The sequence below is a fragment of the Lampris incognitus genome, chromosome 7, assembly GCF_029633865.1.
Source record: "Lampris incognitus isolate fLamInc1 chromosome 7, fLamInc1.hap2, whole genome shotgun sequence".
NCBI lineage: Eukaryota > Metazoa > Chordata > Actinopteri > Lampriformes > Lampridae > Lampris > Lampris incognitus.
The window spans coordinates 24,326,541-24,352,621 of NC_079217.1; the positions used below are offsets into that span (position 1 = coordinate 24,326,541).

The following is a 26,081-nucleotide window of genomic DNA, read 5'->3' on the forward strand; positions in this document are numbered from 1 at the left end:
ACTAATAACTGCGACTGAGAAGTTTTTTATTTTGCATTAACATGCACACACCATCACACACACACACACAAAAAACAACTAAAACAAAAATTGTAGACAAGAGTACATCGAAAGAGGGAGATACATTGAGAAGCAGACGGCTGGACAAATAGGTTGGTGTATTATACTCATTCACACGCACACTCTTTCTCTCTCTCTCTCTCTTAAACACACACACACACCAGTGCCTTGTAAACTGTGTCCTGTCTGGCATCTTTCCTTCCAAAGAGCTTGGGTTTCTACACTGAACCACTGAAACTGTAGCTGGTCGATCAATGGCTTCCTCCACTGCAGAGCGTGGGTCTGACCTACTCATGCATGTGCACCAAAGGGACCCACAAACACACTCCTACACATACATACTTAACACGTTAACACATCCATAGATGCGCACATGTACGTTGGGGTGGAGGGCAGGAGAGAGAAGATAACGAGGTCCTATGTTAAGAATAAACAGAAAGATCAAAATCACATCTTCAGCCGTCTTTGCTCAAAACCACAGTCGCTCTAGTTGGAGCTCTATACTTGACTTAGATGTGAGCAAACACTCTGAACTGGTGTTATTGATCCCTTTGGCTTTCCATATGCACCCACACGTATGCACACATAATACACACAATACACAAATCATGGCAGACGTACTCATGGAAATACACACACACACACACACCCGCACATGGGGACCCCCTCACTGACTGCATTATTTCCCTCACCCCTAACCCTAACCTTGGAACAACATGTCTTATCTTAACCCTTACCATAACCTTAACCTAATCCTTTTTTTCTTTTATATATATATATATTATTTATTTATTTATCCCCCCCCTCCAGTTGTATCTGGCCAATCACCCCACTCTTCCAAGCTGTCCCGGTCGCTGCTCCACCCCCTCTGCCAACTCGGGGAGGGCTGCAGACTACCACATGCCTCCTCCAATACATGTGGAGTTGCCAGCCGCTTCTTTCCACCTGACAGTGAGGAGCTTCACCAGGAGGACGTAGCACATGGGAGGATCACGCTATTACCCCCAGTTCCCCCTGAACATGCACTTCAACCAACCAAAGGAGGCGCTAGTGCAGCGACCAGGACACACACTCACATCCGGCTTCCTACCCGCAGACATGGCCAATTGTGTCTGTAGGGACGCCCGACCAAGCCGGAGGTAACACTGGGATTCGAACCGGCGATCCCCATGTTGGTAGGCAACAGAATAGACTGCCACGCAACACAGACACCCCAACCTAGTTCTAATTTTAAAAATTCTAGCACAAAGGCCCTCACTTTGCAATTAGGAATTTGAAGTACACTCTCTCTCTCTTTCTCTCTCTCGCTCTCTCTCTCTAAAACGCACATGCACAAGTCTATTGTCTCTTTCTCTTTTGTCTCCAGTCTTGGCCAAGATGCGTTAAAGCATTAGTGTGTTCCAGCAAATTATGGAGAAAAAGAGGATACACATTCAGAAATGGTATGTATATGCCGAAGATGTTTTCTCTGCTATGGTAACACAGCTGCAAACAAACGCAGGCGTACACACACACACACACACACACACACACACACACACACACACACACACACACACACACACACACACACACACACACACAGTATTGCCTCTGCCTCACCTGTCTGACCAGCAGACATTCCACCTGTAGCTCTGCTCCATCTGGAACAGTGGAGTAGAGGGTCCGTCTCTCCTGGGGCACCACAGACACCTGGAGAGATGAATGGAGAAAAGAAAAATAAGGGAGAGATGAACAAAAACCACATATTTAATGATATGTATAATGGTGCTGTCACTACTGATATTAAACCGTCTGACATAAGAGGATTTTCAAGCAAAGCCATAAACTGTAGATTAATACTCACACATTCACATTCATTGCTTCTCCCTAACAGTCCAATCATCAATAATTCAGTGTGCTTACTCTACCAGAACAGATTGGACACACATGCATTAATTTGATGATACATATATCTTTAATTCTATATTGTCTTGCCTACAATACAATAACACAACATTAGATAAGGCTTGGTGTCATATTCATAAATATAGAAACGCTCCCTCAACAGGGCTGGCAAGGCGGTGAAAGCATGCATCACAGATCTAACGCCATAACCAGTGACTGGATCTCATTCATACAGATTAATCAATTGACTCAACTGCTGGACACATAATTCATCTTGCAGAGCGGCAGCTTTAGTGAATGGCATTTTGTGCAAGAGCGCCAAGTCAGAGTTCACCCTCGGCTAAAATAACTGACAACGGGACACAGAGACACAAAAAGAAGAGGGGGTTGTTCTGTAGTTAAAAAGAGCCGAGAACAAGTAGAGCCATGCATTAAAACAAGGATCTTAAGGCAGATAATCCCCTTTACTACAAACAGCCAATTAGGCCATCCTAATGTGCTGTGGATCTGTCTACAGGACCACATTAGCACAGTAATGAAGGCAGTAATGAACAAACAGCTGAGGCGAGTTGGACAGCCTAAATCGCTGGCTGTGGTGAAAGGATTGCGATGCCAAACAAGCACGGACAAGTGTGAATAATTGTGTCGGGATGGGACTGGGAACTAATTGTGTCTATTTCTTCATGTTTATCTATTCATGTTTCCTGATGCACACACACACATATGCATACAGACAGACAGACAGACAGACAGACAGACAGACAGACACACACACACACACACACACACACACACACACACACACACACACACACACACACACACACACACACACACACACACACACACACACGTGTGAGTACATTCTTACCGAGAAGTCATTGTCAGGGAAGAGGAGCAGGTCCCTTAGTGGGTCTTCTTTCAGATCATCACCCAGTTCAGAGATAACCGCCTCATAGTCCAGCGGATCAATCAGTTTAGGCTTCTCCTGCTGCAGTTGACACACACAGACAGAGAAATCCAATCAGTCTTGACTTGTAAAATGAACATGTTATTTCCATTTTCATCTATCACCAGATAGGGTGAAAGCAGAGACAGAATCAAATAGTTTTCTGGTGTTTATGCGCCACACAGTATTACAGGTATTAAACACAGTTGAAAGGCATAATCCAGGATTAGTGTCGCACCTATTTCATCGTACGTTTACATTTTCTCATTTAGGACATGCTTTTCTCCAAAGCGACTCACAGGAGAGTGTCAGCAATTTACATACATATTCCTGTGTCTTAGAGCAATGAATATAATTATATCATAGCCATGAGTGCATGTCATGTAAAATGTAATTAGTATGTGTGCAACAAGCAGATCACCAATAGTGACGTGAGTAATAAGGGATGCAAAATTAGCTGGAAAATGCCACAAATCAGTATCACAGCCATACTTGGGGACAATCTAGAGGATTAAGGTAGGCCTGGAAAAAGGCAGTTCTTTTTTCCCTTTTTTTTTGGATTTCTCCCCCTTTTTCTCCCCAATTGTACCCATCCAATTACTCCACTCTTCCGAACCATCCTGGTCACTGCTGCACCCCCTCTGCCGATCTGGGGAGGGCTGCAGACTACCACATGCCTCCTCCAATATATGTGAAGTCGCCAGCTGCTTCTTTTCACCTGACAGTGAGGAGTTTCATCAGGGGGACGTAGCGCATGGGAGGATCACGCTATTCCCCTCGGCCCCCACCCCTGCCCCGAAGAGGCGCCCCGACCGACCAGAGGAAACGCTAATGCAGCGACTAGGGCACATACCCACATCCGGCTTCCCACCCACAGACACAGCCAACTGTCTCTGTAGGGACGCCCGATCAAGCTGGAGGCAACACGGGAATTCAAAGTGGCCATCCCCATGTTGGAAAAAAGGCAGTTTTTAGGTCTTTCATGAACGAAATATGAGAGTCTGCAGCCCTGATAGCAGATGGGAGTTCAATCCATCATTTTGGGACCAGGTGAGAGAAACAACTGTTCTTGGGGGACAAATGACAAGACAGCAGTAATGTACAACAAGTATGTCAAGACTGGGGCTTATACTGTGGATTTCAATAGTAAAAGTTAATTAGACATAGTTGATGCTCTATAGTCCCAGTGTCCAAAAAAAAAAAAGATCTGAAAAAATTTTGTGTTTAGCCATGACGTCATCAGAAGACCGAAAAAAAATTGTGTTTAAAACTGATCTGAAATTTTTTTTATGTGTTTGGCAATGACATCATCAGAAAACTGACAAAAATTTTGTGTGTTTAGCCATGATGTCATCAGAAGCCAAAAAAAGAGTAGAGGAAGTACCACCAGAGATGAATTGATAATACAAAGTAAATGTTTTTTTTAGTCTTATCTCAGAGATCACAGAATACAAACTACAAAATATGATGGATTTTCACACACACAAAAAAGACACTATATGAAAATATATTTATCAGATCAAGGACAATGGTAGATTATTTCTGACATTCAGAGTCGAGGAGAACAGCAGCAGTTACAATGAAGACCGAAACAGGCTGTGGTCAGAGAAGAGAAGGAAGTCGTCCTCTCACAGGCCCCGTGCACACACACGCATGCATTGCAGGCTGGGGATTTTATCCACCACAGCCCAGGAACAAATAGAAAGAGTGGCCCACTTTTCACACGGACAACAAAATCCTCTGTATTACAGAAGCAATACTTTCATCAAAAGACTGGTCAGGATGCATTGAAGTTCGCATGAGACTTCAGTTATTGATATCTTACACAGACCAGAAACCATCGCAGGGAAAGGCAAGCATGTAGGAAACTCCATGATGCTGTTCAGAAAGGTGATTTTCGCCCTGGGAAAGCTCACTGAGTAAATTTTGAGGGTATATGTACAACTTCCTCATATGGGTAATTTGCACTCATGATCCTTTGTCTAAAATCTGTTAGCCATACAATAACCATAACCACTAGAAGTATGTTTCACATACAGTAAAGATGTGCAACATAAAGCAGCATATTATGAAAAAGAACGGGACGTATTATAAACCTCCTCAAGTCAAGACACACAGCTGTGTCCCGTGATACGTTGTTGTTATTTTGAGTGATTGATAAACTTCACCGGCACAGTGCTAAAGAGGTAGCTAAGTAAATCTTGCTACTACTGTGACTAAGTACTAAATCCTGTTCTGCAAGTGAAAAAACTCAGGCATGTCACCAATGCCAGAGCGGACCATTCAGACATATACCAAGCTAATGTAAAGGTCATCACACATATGTGGATACAACCAAACAACACAATAAAACGTTGACCCGTGTCATGTCATGGCAAGTTTGTTTTCAGTTCTTTCGTGTCCTGGTTTTCCCCCCGCACAAACTGGTACTTTTACAGGGGAGGCAACACTATCATGCCGGTGCAGCCTGATGCACATCATTTAATCAGTCAATTTGAAAGTAATCATCTCGATGCCGCGCCCTGCCTAGTCACACAACTTGCCTTAACGTGACATGAAAACAAATCGCTTGGATATTTTCATAATAGGAGTCACAACAACATAGTCATATCACAGATACCAGATGATAAAAATGAACGGCCTTTGTATAAAAACCTCAGAAACGAAAAAAAGGCTGCTGCTAAGAATGGCAGTTGGTCTGTAAATGTCACAGTGGCAAAACACGATTTCTTGAAAAACAAATAGGTGGTCATCTTACTAAAGATCCGATGAGGCTAATACAGTGGAGAATACAGAAATAACCCAAATTACAGTAGTTAATGAGACCAACATTGTAATAACAAGTACGACAGACAGAAAGAAAGCATACATACAATGTTAATGTTGCTGAAATCCGACCGTACTCGTTTGCTCTTTATTTTCTTCCTGAAGGTGATTCTGCTCCTAAAGCTCATTGTGACTTGACTTAAAGTCACAAGTTAAAAGTGTACCGGTCTTGGTGTTACACACAGAGGAGCCAGGATTCACTGTGGACGATTCAACCTGAGGACATGCGCTCTGCCAGACACAGAATGAGCACTGAGCACACTTGTCAGTCGCATGTAGGACCACGTGGAGGAAGTAGAGGTTTGATGTTAAACACACATGGATGTGCAAATATGCTAATAAGTCTACGTACACACACACACACACACGCACACACACACACACACGCACACACACACACAGCATGGAAACCCTATGTACAGTAGAAAATGTCCAGTTTCCACACTTTATTAGTGTCTTTGTGAATTTTCAAGACCCATAACTTCATTATCAATTTTGAACAAAGCACAAAAACGGATGCAGGATAAATGCTCGATAAACAAACATTGTTTTAAGACTTTGAATCTAACTCTCCAGTTAGACAGTAAGTGAGTGACCAGTTATCTCTACAGTCAAACAGTCATGTACCCACACACACAGCCACTCCCAGGTTCCTCTGACTATGGTTAATAGTGACACACTTGCCAGTTGCACACAGATCCACATGCCTGCACACATGCACCTCACCTCACCTCACCTCACCTCACCTCACCTAGGTCGTCCGCCAGGACGCCCCAAATTTAAAGGGTTTCGGTTGCGCATGTTTGTTTAAAGCATGGGGCGCTAGTCCACATGCAGCTCTATGGTTCTCTGCTAACTGGAGATTTTGTGCCTTGCCATTGCCAAGATGCATTGATCATCTGCATGCATGCAAACACACACATATAGACAGAAGATCAAACTCACACACTTCCTCAGTTTGAACTCTATAGCAGAACAAAGACCTACATTAAAGGAAGTGGCTTCTGATGATACGACAAACTGGTCTGTTGTTTTTCCACCACTTAAGAGATACAAGTCTGTGAATGTTCTCATTCATCCATGTCATGGTTATCCAAAGGAGTTGGATCAAGTGCAACTGGACTTAGTATATATCCGTGAAGACGTTTCGCCTCTCATCCAAGAGGCTTCCTCAGTTCGTGCCTTTCGGGCATTAGCGACGGGCATTGGTAAACATTGGTAAACATCGGGACACAAAGAGCCATGGACATCTATAGCTCTGACAATGACTCCAAGAGGATAAATTCTGAGTCTCATCACCAGCCAGTCAGACTAGCTTGGTCTAGTCAGAAAGGCACGAACTGAGGAAGCCTCTTGGATGAGAACGTCTTCACAGATATATACCAAGTCCAGTTGCACTTGATTCAACTCCTTTGGAAAAGTTAAGAGATACAAGCTTCCATGTGCTAAAAATGCAGTAAATCAAGCCATTTTCCTTTTATTTATAATCATGGCTTGGGTGAGTCTTGGGTAAAAGCTCCGATACTGATACTCTATTTTAGCCTGGTATCAACCCAATATCCAATAGCAGTATCAGTATCAGCACATCTCTGTCTTTGTGGTGAAACATTAAATGTTTGAAACAAAGCCGAACTGTTTGTAAGGAAGACATCATTGGAGTTTCCTTTTGTTAAAACATGGGGCTTTACATACATGCATTTTGTTGTATGTTTTCTTTGGATTATTTTGCATTTTTCCCATTTTACTGTAGATATGGAGAGAGGATGAAGCCTTAAAAAATTGCAATATCAAATTGCAATATTTACAATAGCATCTACTACTACTACTGCTACTACTACTACTGTCGCTGCTGTTGCTGCTGCTGCTGCTGCTGCCACTACTACTACGACTACTACTACCACTACTTTTGGCTGCTCCTGTTAGCGGTCGTCATAGCAGTTCACCTGTTTCCATTTCTTCCTGTCCTCTGCATCTTCCTCTGTCACACCAGCCACCTGCATGTCATCTCTCACCACATCCATAAACTTCCTCTTTGGCCTTCCTCTTTTCCTCTTCCCTGGCAGCTCCATATTCAGCATCCTTCTCCCAATATACCCAGCATCTCTCCTCCACACATGTCCAAACCATCTCAATCTTGCCTCTCTTGCTTTGTCTCCAAACCGCCAAACCTGAGCTGTCCCTCTAATATACTCGTTCCTAATCCTGTCCTTCTTCGTCACTCCCAATGACAATCTTAGCATCTTCAACTCTGCCACCTCCAGCTCCGCCTCCTGTCTTTTTGTCCGTGCCACTGTCTCCAAACCATATAACATAGCTGGTCTCACTACCATCTTGTAAACCTTCCCTTTAACTCTTGCTGGTACCCTTCTGTCGCAAATCACTCCTGACACTCTTCTCCACCCACTCCACCCTGCCTGCAGTCTCTTCTTCACCTCTCTTCTGCACGCCCCGTCACTTTGAACAGTTGACAACAAATATTTAAACTCATCTACCTTCATCACCTATACTCCTTGCAGCCTCACCATTCTGCAGTCCTCCCTGCTCATTCTTGTTCATTCGTTCTCGTTCACGTATAATAGTTACAATAGCTTGATATTTGAAAAATCACACGGCGGCACGGCAGCACAGTGGTTAGCACGGTCGCCTCACAGCAAGAAGGTCCTGGGTTCGAGCCCTGCGATAGTCCAACCTTGGGGGTCGTCCTCTGTGTGGAGTTTGCATGTTCTCCCATGTCTGTGTGGGTTTCCTCCAGGAACTCCGGTTTCCTCCCACAGTCCAAAGACATGCAGATCAGGTGAATCAGCCATACTAAATTGCCCCTAGGTATGAAGGTGTGTGTGTGTGTGTGTGTGTGTGTGTGTGTGTGTGTGTGTGTGTGTGTGTGTGTGTGTGTGTGTATGTCGGCCCTGTGTGATGGCCTGGCAGCCTGTCCAGGGTGTCTCCCCACCTGCCGCCCAATGACTGCTGGGATAGTCTACAGCATCCCCGCGACCCTGAGAGCAGGCTGAGCGGTTCGACTAATGGATAGATCGATGAAAAATCGCAATATATGCATCAATAGTCAAGTTTAGTCATGTTTATTTGTATAGCCCAAAATCACAAGATAGTCCTGAGGCGCTTCACAATCAGTGCGATATACAACAATATACAACATACGACAGTACTAAAACATCATTGTAATACTGAACCGGGGGGTGCTTGCCAACTCTAAGCCCTGGTAAAGTAAAAAGGAAAGTTTAGTGTTGAGGTTGTTTGACAGGTTGACATCTCCGAAACGTTCAATCACATCTTTAAACCCGCTGTTTCCATTTGTGTTGAAAGCTTCAGCCGCCGTTCGACAACCTCTGTGATATAACCTCACAGCAAAAAAACTTTTCATAGAGAAACGTGCAAGGAGTCATCACTTTTGTCTTGCCGTTTTAACCATCATATCAACGCCATTGCGATGACCAGCGAGCTGAGGAAAGTGGGACGTGAGACAGCCCTGCAAGACTAGCACCACGACACGCTTCTAAGAAATGTATTAATCTCTATGCATGGTATCCTAATTTAATAACCCTTAAGTCTTTGATGTTTCCAGTCTGAACCAGTGAATCATAATCAGCCTCCTTAGCACTGCGACTCCTCCAGGCCTATCTAACAACCTCTCCTCAGCACTGCAGGAACACACCCCGGCCATCTCTCTCCCTCTTCCCTCCTCTCCTCCCTCATCTGTTCCCACACCAGCTGCCTCAGCTGGCTCCTTCTCTCCCGTCTTTGCCCCTCTTCCCTCCACCCTCTGTCACTTCTGTAGCTCATCAAACATACCCAACAACCACCCACCCGCCTTCAGTGTCATCACACCGCTCTCATATCATCCTCCCCACCCACCCAGCAAGCCACTCACTCATGGCTTCTTTTCCTCTTTCATTCTTTCACTTTTTCTTTCTTTCCCTCTTTGTCACTACCTTGCTCTGTTGTTCACATCCTCACCCTGTTAAGCATCACTCTCCCTGCCATACCTCTGGCATCACTCGCTGAGTCCCGTACACTCCTCTGTTCGCCTATGCCTCCCTCTCAGCAGGGTGGATGTAGGCTGCGTTTAGATACTGGTAAACTACAGCTGTGTGTTTGTGTGTGTGTGTGTGTGTGTGCAGGGGGGGGGCACAAATAGCACTATGGAGGCTGCTGGCTTGCAGCAAGCAGGTCCTCGCTCCAAGAGAAATGTGAACAAGGGGATGAGATAGGGAGGGGGAGTGCTGTGATGTGAATGAACGAGAACATGATGGAGGACCAGAGAGAACGTGGGAGGGAGGGAGAGAGAGAGAATAACTGAACGTGAAAGTTACAAAATGAAGATGGCGCAAAGAGGAGACTGTGAACGGAAAACGAGTGTCAAAACAAGATGGAGACCAAAAGGGAGATTAAGGAAGGAAAGAGGTGGGGGGGGGTATGGAGGGGGTAGCGGGCGGGGGGGTTTCTAGGGTTCACCTCTTCATGCATCATCTGCACAGGCTGGTCTTTGTCCTTCTCAACCACAGGGTTTAAGAGCTTATCTTTCTGTTAAGGGTAAGATGAGAGGGGAATTAAAAGCAGACCATGAGGGCGAGGAGGGAAAAAGATGAGCTGGAGCGACAGACAGACAGAGGGACAGAGACAGCTGAAACAGCAGAGAGGAGAAACCAGACAGAAGCCATCTGCTTTACATCATTAGACCGATACCGGGTCCGCAGAGCAAGACTAAAGGGGGATTCATAATTTAGAGAAAGCGCCCCAGTTTTCAGTAAACATGTTACCTCTTTCGGGGCAGTTTCGGGTTTCATTTCTTATGCTCTCCATTAACTTTGGAGAAATTTCTCTGACATCGTTCATAACACCCAATCACCATTGTTTTGGGTGATTAGTTGTTTCCTGCCTTGTCATCCTTTTCTCTTCTTTTTTTTTGCAAGTAGCCTACATTAAGCTGAGTGAGGAAATCCTACCAACCTTGAATGACCGGTATTTTCCCTGTGGCTGGACAAACGTGCTGTTTCCAAACTCACTGCTTGTGGACCACCCAGTGAAACAGGGGTCTTCCTTCAGACGAATGACTGCCCAGACATTATGGATAGAGACAGACAGAGCGAAAGGAAGGAAGAAAAGTATACAGACAAGCCGGTTGACAGAGAAAGGTTAGAGGTAATTTTCTGTCAACCACATGACAGAATACCCCTGAGGAGGGAACATCTGAGTGAAAGCAGAGAGGACAATGAAGGAATCCTCATAGTTTGGGTGACGGACTGAAAGATTGTCAAGACAGGAAAGGTAGCTGTACTGCACATCCAGTAGTCTACAACCTCTGCTGATGCACTTTCTAACATCATCAGTTCAGCGTCTTTCCTTTTCTGCTAAGGAAAGGTACCACACATGAACGATGTTTTCCAAAACAGTCTCTTGTTTTCAAGATCCCAAGTGCGAAGAAGAGTAAAGTATTGTATTACAATAATGAAGGTACTTCTGTAGACTAGAAGCAGATTTAATGCACTGTTTTCATGCTTGATCTTGGTCTAAATACATTATCAGTCCACTAACACAGAGTAATAGGATTCTGTAGTGGAACATGGTTTTACAAGGGAACATGGTTTCACTTTCCCTCGGTAAGAAGGGCACTAGAAGAAAAGGAGGGATTATCCAGGGAAAGAAGGGGGGATAGGGGAGGTGACTGTAGAGATCTCACCCTGCCAAAAGTCTGAATTTTTTCCCACTTGGCTTAGAGAACAGGCAGATGACTGACATATACTAGCATAGGACAAAATGACAAACAGGAATAGAGCTAGAAACATTTTCAGCTTTTATTTTCATCCATCCATTCATCCATCCATCCATCCACTACTAATATTTCTCCCATTGTTTAGTTTAATTGGCTATTTTGGTCATTTTCTCTCTAGACCATGGGAAAAGCCATATAGGCAGTTTTTTCCCACAGAAACTAGATTCCCCAGTTCTGACCCTACCACCCCACCTCACCCCCATTCCACCCCGCTCTCCTCCCTCTTCCCTCTATTTCCGTATTCCTCCTGCTCAGTTGAGATGGAAGAAACAGCCAGGCCCCACTCCTAGACAGCACATTACCCTCAGAAACACAAATAGAGAGAGAGAGAGAGGAGTGTGTGACAAAGGAGATAGAACACAAATGGAAAGAACAAAGTTCAGGAAAACCACACAGTATAAAACACTGTTCCAAACCACAGCTCTGCAGACAATCATACCGTTACAGATTTGCACACAAAAGCAGACACACACCGGTGCGCATGTGCACGTGCACACACACTCATACCTATGAAAACACATCCACACCTGCACATATGCATGTATATGTCCAATGCAGTGCACACACTCCCACCTACACATTCCCCTCGCATGTACAAGCAACACCCCTATCCTGCCAAGAGACAGAGAGGCAGACCTAAGCACAGAGGGGATTCTAGTGGTGCAGGTTACCATGATGATGATCGTCAGAGGTGTGTCAGTGCAGGTGTAGCCCTCTAGTGTGGGTGTGGTGGCATCCACTGACAGCTGGTCCTGATGCGAGCACATTTGACCACAGTTGGCCCCTCCCACTGAGCGTAGCAGCAGGACCACACTTGCTGAACAGCCCATGATCCTCTGCTGCTGACTCGCAGTATATGTCCAGGTGCCGTCCAGTCCACTCCAGCAGCAAGACCTCAGCTGAATGAGTCTAGTCTGTTGCTTATCCCCACCCAGCTCCCCTAATACTGCAAGCCAGTCCCTACCCTTGCAGCCTTTGCAGAGCTTCAGTAAAACTGGAGTTCAAACCCGGGTTGATAAAGCTCAGATCCAGTGTAGTCCCTGTCCCATTATAAAGCCTTCTGCTTCAATTACAATCCAGTCCAGCCCCTGGTCCATCCAGAAGAGCTACCATCTGCTCGGTGTTATGAGGACATCTCCCCTCTTCTCCGTCCTGCCCTCTCTCACCTAGCCTTGTTCTGCACCCTCTGCCGGTCCTGCTTAACAAAGCTCTCTCTGGGATCCTCAGTCCTGCCTCAAGACTCTGCCTACAGCGTCCAACCCCGACTGCTGCTACTGCTGAGCATACACACTGTCAGCCTTATGTGGGTGTCTCTCTCACTCTCTCTCTCTTTCTCTCGTCTCTCTCTGACACACACACACACACACACATACACATACACATGCTGCAGCTGTGCATGCTTTAGTCAAGCCCAGCCCTATCTCTAATACAAATCACAATCTGCGTTAGCTCTCCACTGACCAGCACACTGTGCACACCCACAAACACTCACACCAAAAAAAACCAAAAACACACACATATACACAAACACACACACAGTTACACTGACAATAACAAGAAATGGCTTCAGGGTCTCTTTGATTTTCATCCTGCTGCACTTTCACACCCTATTAACCTGGTCATACCAACCTTTTCAAGCCAGACCAACCTTTTAAAGCCAGAGTGCTGTTTGGTTGTGTGTGTGTGTGTGTATGCAGGATTCTGCCTGTAATACATCTTATGGTGATTTCATTGTAATGTTCCAGAGTGATAGTTGGCAGTGTGTGTGGCTCTTGGGAGAGGGTGGAGGCATGGTGGGCTGTGGGGGTGGTAGGCTGTTTAATGGAAAGTGGATGGAACATGAGGAGTGGGAGGTTTTGCAGAGGCAGCGTGCTTGTTGAACTTCACAGCTGTTAGAGGAAAGTAGAGATGGTATAATTGAGCAGAACTCTGACTGGACCAACTGTGTGCCGTTTTCTGATACAAGAAATCTAGAGCTAGTGTGCAAAATTTCTGTAGGATCCAATCTAGTCTCCATCTGTTTGGCACCAACTAAAATTGATGGTTTTTACCACTGTAGGTTGCCTTGTGTTATGTCTCATTTTATCCTATAGTTTCTGCTTTCCTCTCATTTGTGTGTGGCTGCTTTTAGAAAGTCTCAAAACAAAATTGCATTTTTCAATGTTTGATGGTAGTTTGTAATTCTACAGCACGTTATTGTAAATCTTAACGATGGTTTTGCCTATGTTAAATTAGAGATGGATATAAAATTGCGTTGAAGTTACTTAAGGGTGGGTCGAGTAGATGTTATTAGTGTTTATTGGAACGGGAAAAAAATAGGGTTTCAAGACAATTTTTTTTTCTCAGTTGTATCCGGCATTACCCTGCTCCTCTGAGCCATCCTGGTCGCTGCTCCACCCCCTCTGCCGATCTGGGGAGGGCTGCAGACTACCACGTGCCTCCTCCAATACATGTGGAGTCGCCAGTCACTTCTTTTCACCTGACCGTGAGGAGTTTTGCCAGGGGGACATAGCGCATGAAAGGCTCATGCTACCCCCCCCCCCAGTTTCCCCTCCCCCCCAAACAGGCGCCCCAACCAACCAGAGGAGGCACTAGTGCAGCGACCAGGACACATACCCACATTCGGCTTCCCACCCGCAGACACGGCCAATTGTGTCTGTAGCAGAGGGAGGCACTTAGGGACTTCTAGGACTTCAGAGAAGGCCCAGCATATCAGCATTTTAAATGCTATATTTAAAATATTTTATTTAATGATAATTATCTCTTCTAATTTTAGCCCTTGTTTCTATCAAGTTTGCTTCAGTAATGAAAGGGTTAATGTCCTGAAACCATGACAATCGAGTTATCCAATCAGATTTTGTTGTTGTCCCTTGGCAGAGAAAGGGTTAGCTGGCTGGCTCCCCCTCATTGGTTAGGACTGCTAGAAGTCCTGTGCTTGTGTGTTTGTTTAGAAAGTGACAGGTGAAGCAGCCAATCATATTTTGCTGTTGTAGTGGGTGGGACAAAAAATATCACCCTAGGACTTCTAGAAGTCCAGACCTATCCAGACGAGGGCTCACTCATATAAAAAAATGATGTGCGGTTGCTGAGGAGTCATTACTTGTGACTGACTGACTCTTTCACAGTGGCGATCCAAATCGACTGGCTCACTTAAACCAATGGAACCGCACATCACTAACGTTTGTGTATCAGACGAGTGTGATGAAGTTTACGAGGCATGGCTACAGGAGGAGACGAGAGCGACATTGTAGCTAGCTTGTTAGCGTTACCCTTCTCAATACGTGCTTTTGGGGAAAAGCAACATGTGACTGGAAATGGAAGGCCAACTCCTGCTGTTGTCTCGTCTATGCTTCATCACCTCACCTGTATGGTGTTGACCATCCCCGTATCCACCTCTTCAATTGTGCGGCCTTTCTCAGCCCTGAAGCACATCAAGATGCACACCAGAAACACAACGGGACAGGATCAACTGAGAGCTTTGGCACTGATGTCCATAAAAAAGGCCTTCTGATGGAACTTAAATCCAAGGACAAACTGCATGATGCTGCCATTGCCCACTTCACAAAGAAGGACCAACGGATGGACTTTATATTCAAGTAGCCTAATAAGGTCAGCTGCCTAATTTTATTTTACTCCAGATCAAAGCTGGCATATACATTTTACATGTTGTGATGGCACTTCACTTTGCTACACTTTGCTCATGTAACGTTAGGCCTACTATACTCAATATGATGGCGTAAGGTTTGGCATATTTGCATACGATTGTATTGCAACTTCGCTCGTGGCATATTCTGCATGTGGAGGTTGATTTAATCGTTACTTCTGTTCTTTGCTCATGAATTGCTTTGCCTTGGTCTGGTCAGTTTGTAAAGAAGAGGTTTCATGATGCTGCATGCTAGCACTGTCCATGGTGATGTTGTAGGCCAGAAGCAGAGGCCATGTCATGTGACTTTTCATTGTTTTCCAAGTATGGAGAGAGACAAAGGCTATTTGAAACCCAATGGATGTGATTTTGGTGGATCTTGAGGCACTGAGTTACTGGCGGTGTGTGTGTGTGTTTGTGTCGGAGGTTTTCACCTGTGGTGCTGCGATGGGTGCAATTTGTGTGTGTGCGTGTGTGTGCGTGTGTGTTAGAGCGGTGTGTCAGAGCTGTTCACATATTAAAAAATACCCCAAAAATTTGTCTGATTACAATATCATTGCGCCATTGAAGGTCCACTACCAGACCCCACGGTTCGCTACTGGTCTGTAGGGACGCCCGACCAAGCTGGAGGTAACACGGGGATTCGAACTGCTGATCCCAGTGTTGGTAGGCAACAGAATAGAACGCCCTCATTTCGCAACAAATTTTAACTTGAATTCCCTCAGATTTATAAATGCAGGTTCCATGCAAATAGAAAGACTATTGTGGAAAAACAAGCACAGATACATCCATCCATTATCAAGCCACCTTATCCGAATCCGGGTCAATCACAGATACATGACAAAGCGAAACTGCAAACCATTGCTGACCAGGGACATTAAATAAACAACCCACACCTGGAACTATTTGGGAGATTATTTTACTGCTTTCCAAGTGATTTTGTGTGGGACCATTTTCAACATGTGTCATGGTTTGGTAGCAAAGGGATATCAGTCATGCTGTATGGACCTCGGTTCTCAGAAGCAGGTAAGTAAAGGACACATTATATAGGTCCAAACATTTCTGAATTGTCTGAAAGTGGTTGCAGTGTTCTGGGCAGGAAGTAGGAGATAACCAGAGTGATGTTAAATCATGATTAGAGTCTTTAGAGACCTAGTGACAGATAGTCCCACCCACTTCCTACATAGTCTCACATCATTGCAGTGCTTCACATTGCTAAATATAAACAGTGCAAAGACAGAAACACCCACGCACAAAAATATTAATGGCTCTTACACAGTAGCAGATGACAGGACAATAACCCTCTCTGCCCTCTTCCTAAAACCAACCCCACCACTTCTCACTAAAGGTTCTCAAATGCAACATGTCGGATGCAGCAGTGATAAGATATAGAAACCACAGACACCATCTTTGTTTGTGTCCCAGGTCTGCATAATACTCATGCCACGCTATTATGCCCACATATGCATGGTCTCTGGTTTCCCATCTGATCTGCGTACCTGGTTCAAAACTTAAGACATTATATAGAACCACGGGGGCACTGTTTGAGAGGTGCAGTCTTGGAAGTGGAGTTTATTACACCGCCGGACAATGAGATCAGCTAACCTAAAAGTAATCTGTTTTTATTTATTGCATTTTACAGCAGTAGCTGCACTGCTGCAGCCCTTCTGCTCCACCATCAAGAGGAGTTATGTGGAAAACCATGCAGCACTAATACGACATGGGGCAGCATGGCTCAGGCGGTAGAGCGGGTCATTTTGTAATCGGAAGGTGGCTGGTTTGATCCCCGACTCCTCCACGGAGTGTTTCGAAGTGTCCTTGAGAAGACACTGAACCCGTAACTGCTCCTGATGAGCAGGTTGGTGCCTTGCATGGCAGCCTCCGCCATGGTGTGTGTGAAGGTGAGGCATACATTGTAAAGTGCTTTGAGTGGTCGGTAGACTAGAAAAGCGCTATATAAATGCAGCTCATTTACCATTTAATATAAAACATATGCAGTAGGAGAGGTGGTGGGGGGGTGACTCAGTAGTGAGCTTCATTCTGGTTTCACTTTGGGAGTCTTGTTAATTGTTTCACCACCCTTTTAGAGTGAGCGAATGAGAAGGTAAGAAAATGAGTCAGTCTCTATATGAGCGAGTGTGTGTGAGTGTGAGAGAGACGGAGACAGAGAGAGAGCAATTTAAAAAACACCTGAGGCAACACTCACTGAATTTGGTAGTGAATGTTGAATTACTGATGAGAACTGCCAGCTTCTATGGAAAGGGATGAGAAGGTTCTTACACACTGCTATTACAGCACAGGGACAGTTTTCACAGAGAAGATGCAGAAGTGTAATGCAGACTAGCTCCCGCACTGCTTGTCCTAGCGCTAGTGTTGGTTAAAGGTATAAATAAATAACACAATGGAATAGGAGCGTAAAACAGTACAAGGATACTGTTACATACCTAGACAGCACCACAAGCCATCTCACCACCACAAGCAAACTACAGACTAAATGTGCTGTTCTTTCATTCCTCCTTCTGTCCCTCATTTAAATCTCAATCCTGTATTCACTTTCTCTTTTCCCCCCTCAATTTTTCTCTGTTCATTGACTCTACCCATTAACCCAAACGGCCAATCTCTTGGCAGCACAATGGTGGCTATAAGTGCCAAGTGTTAAGTGAGTTTCTCTGTGTGTGTGTGTGTGTGTGTGTGTGTGTTCATGTGTGTTTGTGAGTATGGGCATGCACTGGTGTTGTTGGTCACTGTCTGTGGCTAACTGCATGTCTCCGTATTTGGCTGACTGCTTTATAGTATGTGATTGTGAGCGGGGTTAAGTTGTGTGTAAGTCAGAATCGCAGTAAAAAATGACATCAGCGAGGTTGTGTAGGGCAGACAGTCTCCATCACAGTGTTGTTAATGTTTTCCAGCTGTATGGCCTCTGTCTCTGAAGCAAAACCATAGCAACATAATCTCCCTGCTCCCTACAAGTCTCCTACTTTACTGAGAAATGGTGGCGGACAGAAAACAAGTAAAAACATCTGCGGTCCTCATGGTGGTATAGTGGAATGGTAGTTTAACCTGACTGTGTGTGTCTGTACTTTATGCACACACATCTGCATCTGTATGCACTGTACATGCTATGATGAAGGTAAACTATTTGTGAAAAAGGCATAGCCCATCTCACTGGCTTAATACACAGTACAACAATCAACTAGCCAACTAGGAAACTACAGTCTGTTAAGATTCCCATGCACTGCCTTGTAAGCAGTTAGCAGTGCTATAGTTAGCTTCCCTGTAGAGCTCGAGGCTGACTCACTGCAGTAGCGTTTCATGTGGTGCAGAACGCTGTTGAGTTTACTCGTGGAAAACACTCCCATGTTGCCATGACGATCAGAGCAGGAAGGATGCTGTCACTCAAGAGAGGTTGGTCCTTAGCATACTACAGGTTGGCCTCTGGCACTGACAGGGTAAAAAAAACAAGGACGCAGGGTCAACTTCTCTCTCCTGCCTTAGTCCCCCACCCACCGACCCCACACACACACACACAGTGTCTCTCTCTGACAGCTTGTAGTGATGGATGGAGCGCACTGCGAGGAACAGTTAAAAAGGATTACATTTAACCAAAAGAAATACAGTTCGGAAGAGAGGGCTTAACTATGCAGACAACAGATTTGATAGTAAATCATAGCTAAACTCATGCTCCTAAGCCACTGTTAGCCCTTTTTCTTTCTTCGTTTGCCAGGATATCACTGTAAATGGTAATTTGTTCTTGACCTGCTAGTTTGAGCAAAGGTTGCATAAAGTTCTCTTACTTAAATCAGAATATGATTAACCCTACCCCCCGTCTCTCTCTTTCTCTCTGCAGTAGGTGATGATTTATATTTTTGGAGACTGTTCTATTTAGGCCTCTACTGTGACAATAATAATTCCTGATGTCACGAAGATGTGTGTGTGTGTGTGTGTGTGTGAGAGAGAGAGAGAGAGAGAGAGAGAGAGAGAGAGAGAGAGAGAGAGAGAGTGAGTGAGTGAGTGAGTGAGTGAGTGTGCATGTGTTTGCACACCATAACTTCACTTGAATTCAACGCATCACTGTGTTGTTCTAAGAAAAGCCCCAGATCGCAGCAATGCGGATGCAGCACCAAAGCTCTTTGTGTGGGTCTAACACATAACCCTGCTTAAACAGGAAGACAAACCTGGTCTGATGCAACACTTGCTTTTTTTTGTTTTGTTTTATCTGATATACTGAAGCACTGTCATCTCTGGAACCCTTCCTTCTCTAGCTCGCCAGATCTCTGGCACTGCCATGACGATTTAATGACTTACAGGTTCAGGAAAAGGACCTGACAAGCAGGGTGAGTGTGTGTAATGTCTGACAAGGGTTGTGTCTGGCTGTGTGTTCAGCTCTTTGTTTGAAGAAGTCAGAGGAAGAGTTTAGCCACACAGTACACAGAGCTACACAGTACGCTGTCGACGCCACCTAGTGCCACAAACCCATCACAACAGGCTTTGTGGAGACTAAACTGGTCGAACTGCTGTGATGGCCGATTCAAGGCTAACTCTTCTCATTCAGATCTCTTCCTCTCTCTTTGTTTCTCTGCATCTGTAAAAGAAAAAAATCTCTTGCACGGTGGTGGATTGTAAGATTGCCTCAGTTACAAATGTGTGTTTGTGTGTTATCTACAACTCGGTCTCAATATTGTTCTCAATGCCATTGCCTTCCTTGAACGATCTCCAGGAGTCGCTCTATGTCCGTGATGTGTGTCTGTTAATCTGGCTGCTGTTTGTTTAGAAAAGGAAGCTATTAAAATGTCTTTAACTAAGATCTAAAGACCAGAGGCATTGGGGAAGTGGGCAAATGATTTTTGTGTGTGTCTGTGTGTGTGTGTGTGTGTGTGTGGGGGGGGGGGGTCCAGAGAGGGACAATGGTGATGAAGAACTGCCAAGTATAACAAGTATAAAAGAGAAGGATTTAAAAAGTTTCCATTTAGTCGATTCTTCTCTGGGTCTTTTCCTCCATTTTAACTCCCCCCCCCTCCCTCACCTGCACACCCTCTTGGAGATCAGGCATCCACTGTCCAAAGCCACTTTCTAACTCTTACAAAAAATGTTTTCAACCCTTCTCCAAATCCCTCCTCTCCAACCATCCTGATGAACACATACAAGTATTGAACACACATATATGCACATGGCCTGTCTCATGGGCAATTTCTGTCACACCTTCTTCATTTGGCCTGGACTTCATTAAATGTTTATTGAACACGCCACAAAGACTCAGGTCAACCTAAACTAGTTTAAAAGGTGTGCTGAGAGTAAGGGATCTCAAGTCCACTTCCACCTCAAATCGTGGTGTTGCCCAGCGCTGCTGTGAGAGTCATTTCCATAAGGTCCAGCCTAAACTAAGGAAAGGATGTTGTGATGAATCCTGGGATTCGCAGCAACATGTTTTGATTGCTTTAGAAATCCTCAATCTCAAGAATGCCAAGGCAAAATGAAGCACTGTGGGCAATTTACAGTCACATTTTCTATTTCAGCCAGTGAATAATGATGTTAAATCCTTCACTCTGCCAAACTCGGTCGCTAATGTAGCTAGTTAGGACGGGAAAAACAACCCAAACATCTCGTTGTGAACCCATAGCGCACTGAGCTGATGCTCTAATTTCCTAATTTTTGCACAGATTTTAACCAAAAGTTAAAGCTGGCAATACGCAAAGAGCCAGAACCAAACACAATATGATAAATGTTGTGGACTGTCTAGCCTTTTCAAAGAGAATCATACTATATGACTAGAGAAACGCATTTCAGTAGCACTCCAGCAGGTCCAGATAGAGGCCTACATCACCACAGTAAATAATTAATAGGAGACTAACAGGCTAGAATGAAGTCAAGTCAAATCAATTTTATTTGTATAGCCCAATATCACAAATTTGCCTCAAGGGGCTTTAGACAGTAGTGTATTATCAGAAAGTTCATATTTATAGATAGACGTGGAATATGATTTCCTGTCCAAGGGGACAAGGAGTCAATTAAAAAATGAATCTCCAGTTGAAGAGAGAAAAGTCTTATCCTGGATTCCCTTTATGCACTCTGTCTCCATTGACAGTTTAGTGAGTTTACAGATATGATAGACAGCATTGATTTCATAAACACTGTGTGTCACAATAAAAGTGGGAGGTCTCATGTTGCATGGAGTTCTCCTTTTCTCATACTTCTGGTCTAACAATGACAGCGGCAGAAATAATAAGATTTAATGTAGCCGCAAGTAGTTAACAGAAGCAGTGATTTTTAGTCCTTTTGTATCACTGTGCCAATACTAATCTGTTAACCAAATGTGAATGGTAAATGGACTGCATTTATATAGTGCTTTTCTAGTCTACCGACCACTCAAACTGCTTTACAGTGTATGCCTCACATTCACCCATTTATTCATACACTGATGGTGGAGGCTGCCATGCAAGGTGCCAACCTGCTCATCAGGAGCAGTTAGGGGTTCACCACCTTGCTCAATGACACTTGGACACACTCTCTGAAGGAGCCGGGGATCGAACCAGTGACCTTCCGATTACTAGACGACCTGCTCTGCCTCCTGAGCCATGCCGCCCCAGTGTGCCTACCTACTTAGTTCACACATTCACTTACTGACTGATATATGCATAAACGTGCAATATCAACACCATAAAATACAGTGAGACAAGAACAAAAGAGGTCAACAGCACAAGTGCCCTGTGATGGCCTAGCGGCCTGTCCAGGGTGTCTCCCCGCCTGCCGCCCAGTGACTGCTGAGATGGGCTCCAGCATCCCCACGACCCTGAGAGCAGGATAAGTGGTTTGGATAATGGATGGAACAATGTAACAGCAAAAGCATCAGAAAGACATTCAACTTCTGTCAGAGAGACAAATGTCTCATTAATTCACCCTCCCATATGTCATCTCTCGATCCGCTACCCCCCAACCCCCCCCACACACTCTTATCAACACCCTCCACTCTCCCCATCAGCAGCCATTCAGTCCTCCAGACTTAAGACTCCAATCTGAAGGCCCATTTTAACAATTTTCAATTTTTTTCCTTCACAATCCGAGAAATCGACACCATACGCAATAGATTAACTAGAGGACAATCTCCCTTCGCTCAGCCCCCTCCTGCCCCTGTCCCTGTTTGATCTGCTTTGCATGGGTGAGAAGGGGATGTACAAAATCACAGCCTCTGAAGATAAGCACAGAGAGAGAGAGAGAGAGAGAGAGAGAGAGAGAGAGAGAGAGAGAGAGAGAGAGAGAGAGAGAGAGAGAGAGAGAGAGAGAGAGAGACAGCACACATTTTGTGGAGTATTTTTTCAAGTTCTCGCTGCCTATTGTGTTGTTCTTATCTGACCGTGGTAGTTTCTTTTCCATGAAATAAACCATGCCCTTATTAAGCCACAGCTGTGTTAGCGATGGTACCTGTTTTCTCTTTGGGCTAACACAATTAGCAATAGGCCTAAAGACTAAATATGTTAGACTATCAAGCAGTATCACTAACAAACACGCACACACACACACACACACACGGGCGTAGGCTACCAACACAAACATATTTAAGAGTTCTGGAAAACACATATTGTATCTGCAGAGAGAGAAATGAGATCAGTGTCCACCGTCTTTATATATACACAATACACAATACAAATCTGCAACAGTACCCATGCATCTAGTCATCCACTTTAATGAAGAATACCATAATTCAAATCTTTCACAGGTGACACAGTGTTGTGGGAATACAGAAATGCTTTGTGTAGGGACAATTTTCTGGTGCAGAGTCAAAAGGTGACTGTGTGCTGTTGTGCCGTCAGTGTCTTTTTAGCGGCATAAAACAAGACTACGCGTCTTGACTCAAACCGTGGCCCGAGCGTGACAAAAGCCAGAGGCGAACTAGCGGTACCTATAGTGTAACAGAGCTGTTCTTTTTAATGGTAGTTTTCCATCCAGGGAAGAGAACATTAATGAGAACCAGATTAAACGGAGGGGGGAGAAGGGTTGAAGGTCTCTTCTAGCCTTTACTGCTGACAGAAGGGGATTTAGCACCGTGCCAATACTAATCTGTTAACCAAATCTTAACTTTACTGGAAAATGCACAGCAGCACCGTGATATATGCACCAGTCAAGTGCCATAGCTACGATTTCTCTCTCGGCGTATGTGACCGTGTTTTCCCCACGGTCCTGTCTGGTCCATTTGCACAGCTGCTTGGCTTCCTGTGTTTCCTGTTCAGGTAAAAAATCCTCCAGTGCATGAGACAGTCCACTGACTTCTGCAAAGCCGGCTACGTCAAACTCCGAAACGTCCACATTTCTACTGTACTAAGGTTGTATATGTGTACTACAGACATCTGTGACGCACAATGTCTCAAACTTTTATCCCTGATGATTAATGTCTGTCATATTCGGTTTGCTGTAAAACTGTGTCCCCTCTCTGAACCTGTTGCGTATTCATTACAACAAATGCCCAGGTATCGGAACAACCATGAACATCTTTAGTTTAGTACAATCTTGGCAAAAAAACAGACAAATGTAGTTTATGTTCATACTGTGGATTAATGTGGTTACATAAATAGTTATATTGGCCCTCTTTCGTAACCACATCACCAAATAACTTGAATATTGAGCACCTGCCCCCAGTCTGAAGCTGACCTTAACCGAACACAAGCCGAAAAACGATGAGAAATCCCACTATCATGCCTCTTGAGCTATAAATCATCCAGTCATAATGCCTACGGTTGACACCTACACAGTGTCTACACCTAACCCCGGGATAACCTCCACACCAACGCCAGCCATCCAACCAGACGCCCACTCAGCTTCTCTCCTTCTCCCCGCGGTCCTGCTTTGAATTGAGGACACAGCTGGTTTGAAGACTTTACCTTGTGCTTTCTCATACATCTATTATCCTCCCTTCCCATCTCCTTCCATCCCCCAATGTCCCCCCCTCTCTCTCTCTCACCCCCCCTCCATCTAACTCCTTTTTCTGTCTGTCCCTCTATCTCCCTGCCTTCCTCTCTGGTATTTCTTTTACAGATCCGCTTTCAGCTATTTGGCTCTCATTTGAGCCACATAAAATTAATGCACGCATACAAGCACACAAAAGCACACAAAGACCCAGATACACACACAGACACAGAGACAGACACACACACACGTACACACACACACACACAAATACACACAGAGATACACACACAGTGAGCCGGCACATAGGCATGGACTGACTGTAAATCCAAAACAGAGAAAACATAGTAGTAATCCCACAGATTCCCTCCCTGTAATATCGTTTTACACAAGCAAGACAGACAAAGCAGCATCATAGATCTCCCCATTGTTTCCCACCTTATAAATAGTCTCCCTTTTTTTTTTTTTTTTTTTTGCTGCTGCAATCAATGTTTATTTTGGCTCTGGGCGAAGTTTCCCCCGGGACATGTGTCAGTAAGACACCTCTTTGCGCCTGTCGCCAGGCACAGGGTTGAGTGGGTTAGGTGTCGTTGAGTCAATCCTATTCCCACCGCTGGCACTTGACATATAAACTGTGTGGCTGTGTATTGGACGATGTTCAAGAAAGTCGATACTGAATATTCAGATGCACACGAGTGGCGAAGAAAGACTATAGTATGATGTGCCAAAGAGAGCAATCGTACCTCTGTTAGATATGGTCCAGCTCAACATACTGATGAAGACATACTATCTTGGAGCTGTGGCCTCTTAAGCTTTGTTATCTTGAGCTACACCCGGTAGTTATGTCTGCTAAGTCTCCTTGGACTTGGTCATTTGAAGTCTTTCTCAATCAGTAAAGAACTATCTGTTCTAACAAGGATGCAGGCACATCCTGTGTGTGTGTGTGTGTGTGTGTGTGTGTGGCACTAGAGAGGGCAGTCATCTCGGTACTGGTGTTGAAACATTAATGTTGCCTCAGTAAATGATAATGATGGTGCCTAAGGCCTTATGTGTTTGTGCGTTGTTTGAGTGTATGTGTTTGCATGTGTGTGTGTGTGTGTGTGTGTGTGTGTGATTGTAAGTGTGGGTGTATAGTATTTTTGTATGTACTTGCAGTAGCAGATGGCAGCTCCTTTCGTTGTCTTTATCTCAGTTTCGCCACTAATGCCAAGAGGGCAGAGACTGTCAGGCAGGGTAGTTTAAGGGCCAAACCGGTTGATAGACTCAATCAGAGTTACAGATAGAGAAGAGGAGGCTAGAGCTGCAATAAAGACCCCAGTAAAAGTAATTCTGCTAGATTCCAGATTCCTCCCCCATGTAAACCCCCCCCCTCCAAAAAATGCAATTCAGTGTTAACATTTCCAGAGAGGGGTTTTGAGTTTTAGTATAAATAAGAGCCATTCAACCTCTTTTTCCTTCATTTAATTAGCGTGCTTTACCTTGTCTCATTTGTGCATAACTTAATTAGTCCTGTACTCTGTCCGTCTCAGAGCCCTGCACAGACAATGGAGATGGTTAGTGAAGGATCGCTCATGTACTGAGTGTGGCAGCTCCCAGGCCAAGAAGCAGGGGTGGGGATGGGGGGTGGGGGTGTTTAGTAATAATGGCTGCAGCATATTCAGGGCTCCTACACTGGAATGCTGTGAGGCGGTAACAGAACACTAGACTTCTCTCACAGGGACAGTCAGTGAACTATTCTTAGTCCAGTATGTTAAGTGGACTGGACTCCCCTTCCCTGGGGGCCAAGATAGAGTCTGGATAGAGGGGTGTTTGGGAGGTATCCATTAAGGTCAAGGAGGATGGCTTGGCTGGATGGTACAATTTCGAGGTGTGTAGTGAGTGCATGTAAGAGAAAGGGGTAAAAGCTAAGCTCTAGTGAAGCAAAGCCTGGTCATTCTGGACGTATGAATGGGGCAGTTCACTGGCTGTGAAGCCTCTCCAAAGAGCCTATTGTAAACCTACGCTTTCACACAATGCATAGAGCCCCTAAGGAC

At 44.7% G+C, this 26,081-nt stretch overlaps 1 protein-coding gene across 1 annotated transcript in view; it reads right to left on the reverse strand.

Annotated features, from left to right (window-relative positions):
• The window catches only part of dock10 (dedicator of cytokinesis 10), a 96,102-nt gene that overhangs the window by 61,596 nt on the left and 8,425 nt on the right, over window positions 1–26,081 (reverse strand). Inside the window, exons 2-3 of the mRNA XM_056283537.1 lie at window positions 2,819–2,938; window positions 1,663–1,752 (exon numbers count right to left, since the gene is read on the reverse strand). Coding sequence (XP_056139512.1) covers window positions 1,663–1,752; window positions 2,819–2,938 — 210 coding nt within the window. The remainder of the gene's footprint in view (window positions 1–1,662; window positions 1,753–2,818; window positions 2,939–26,081) is intronic.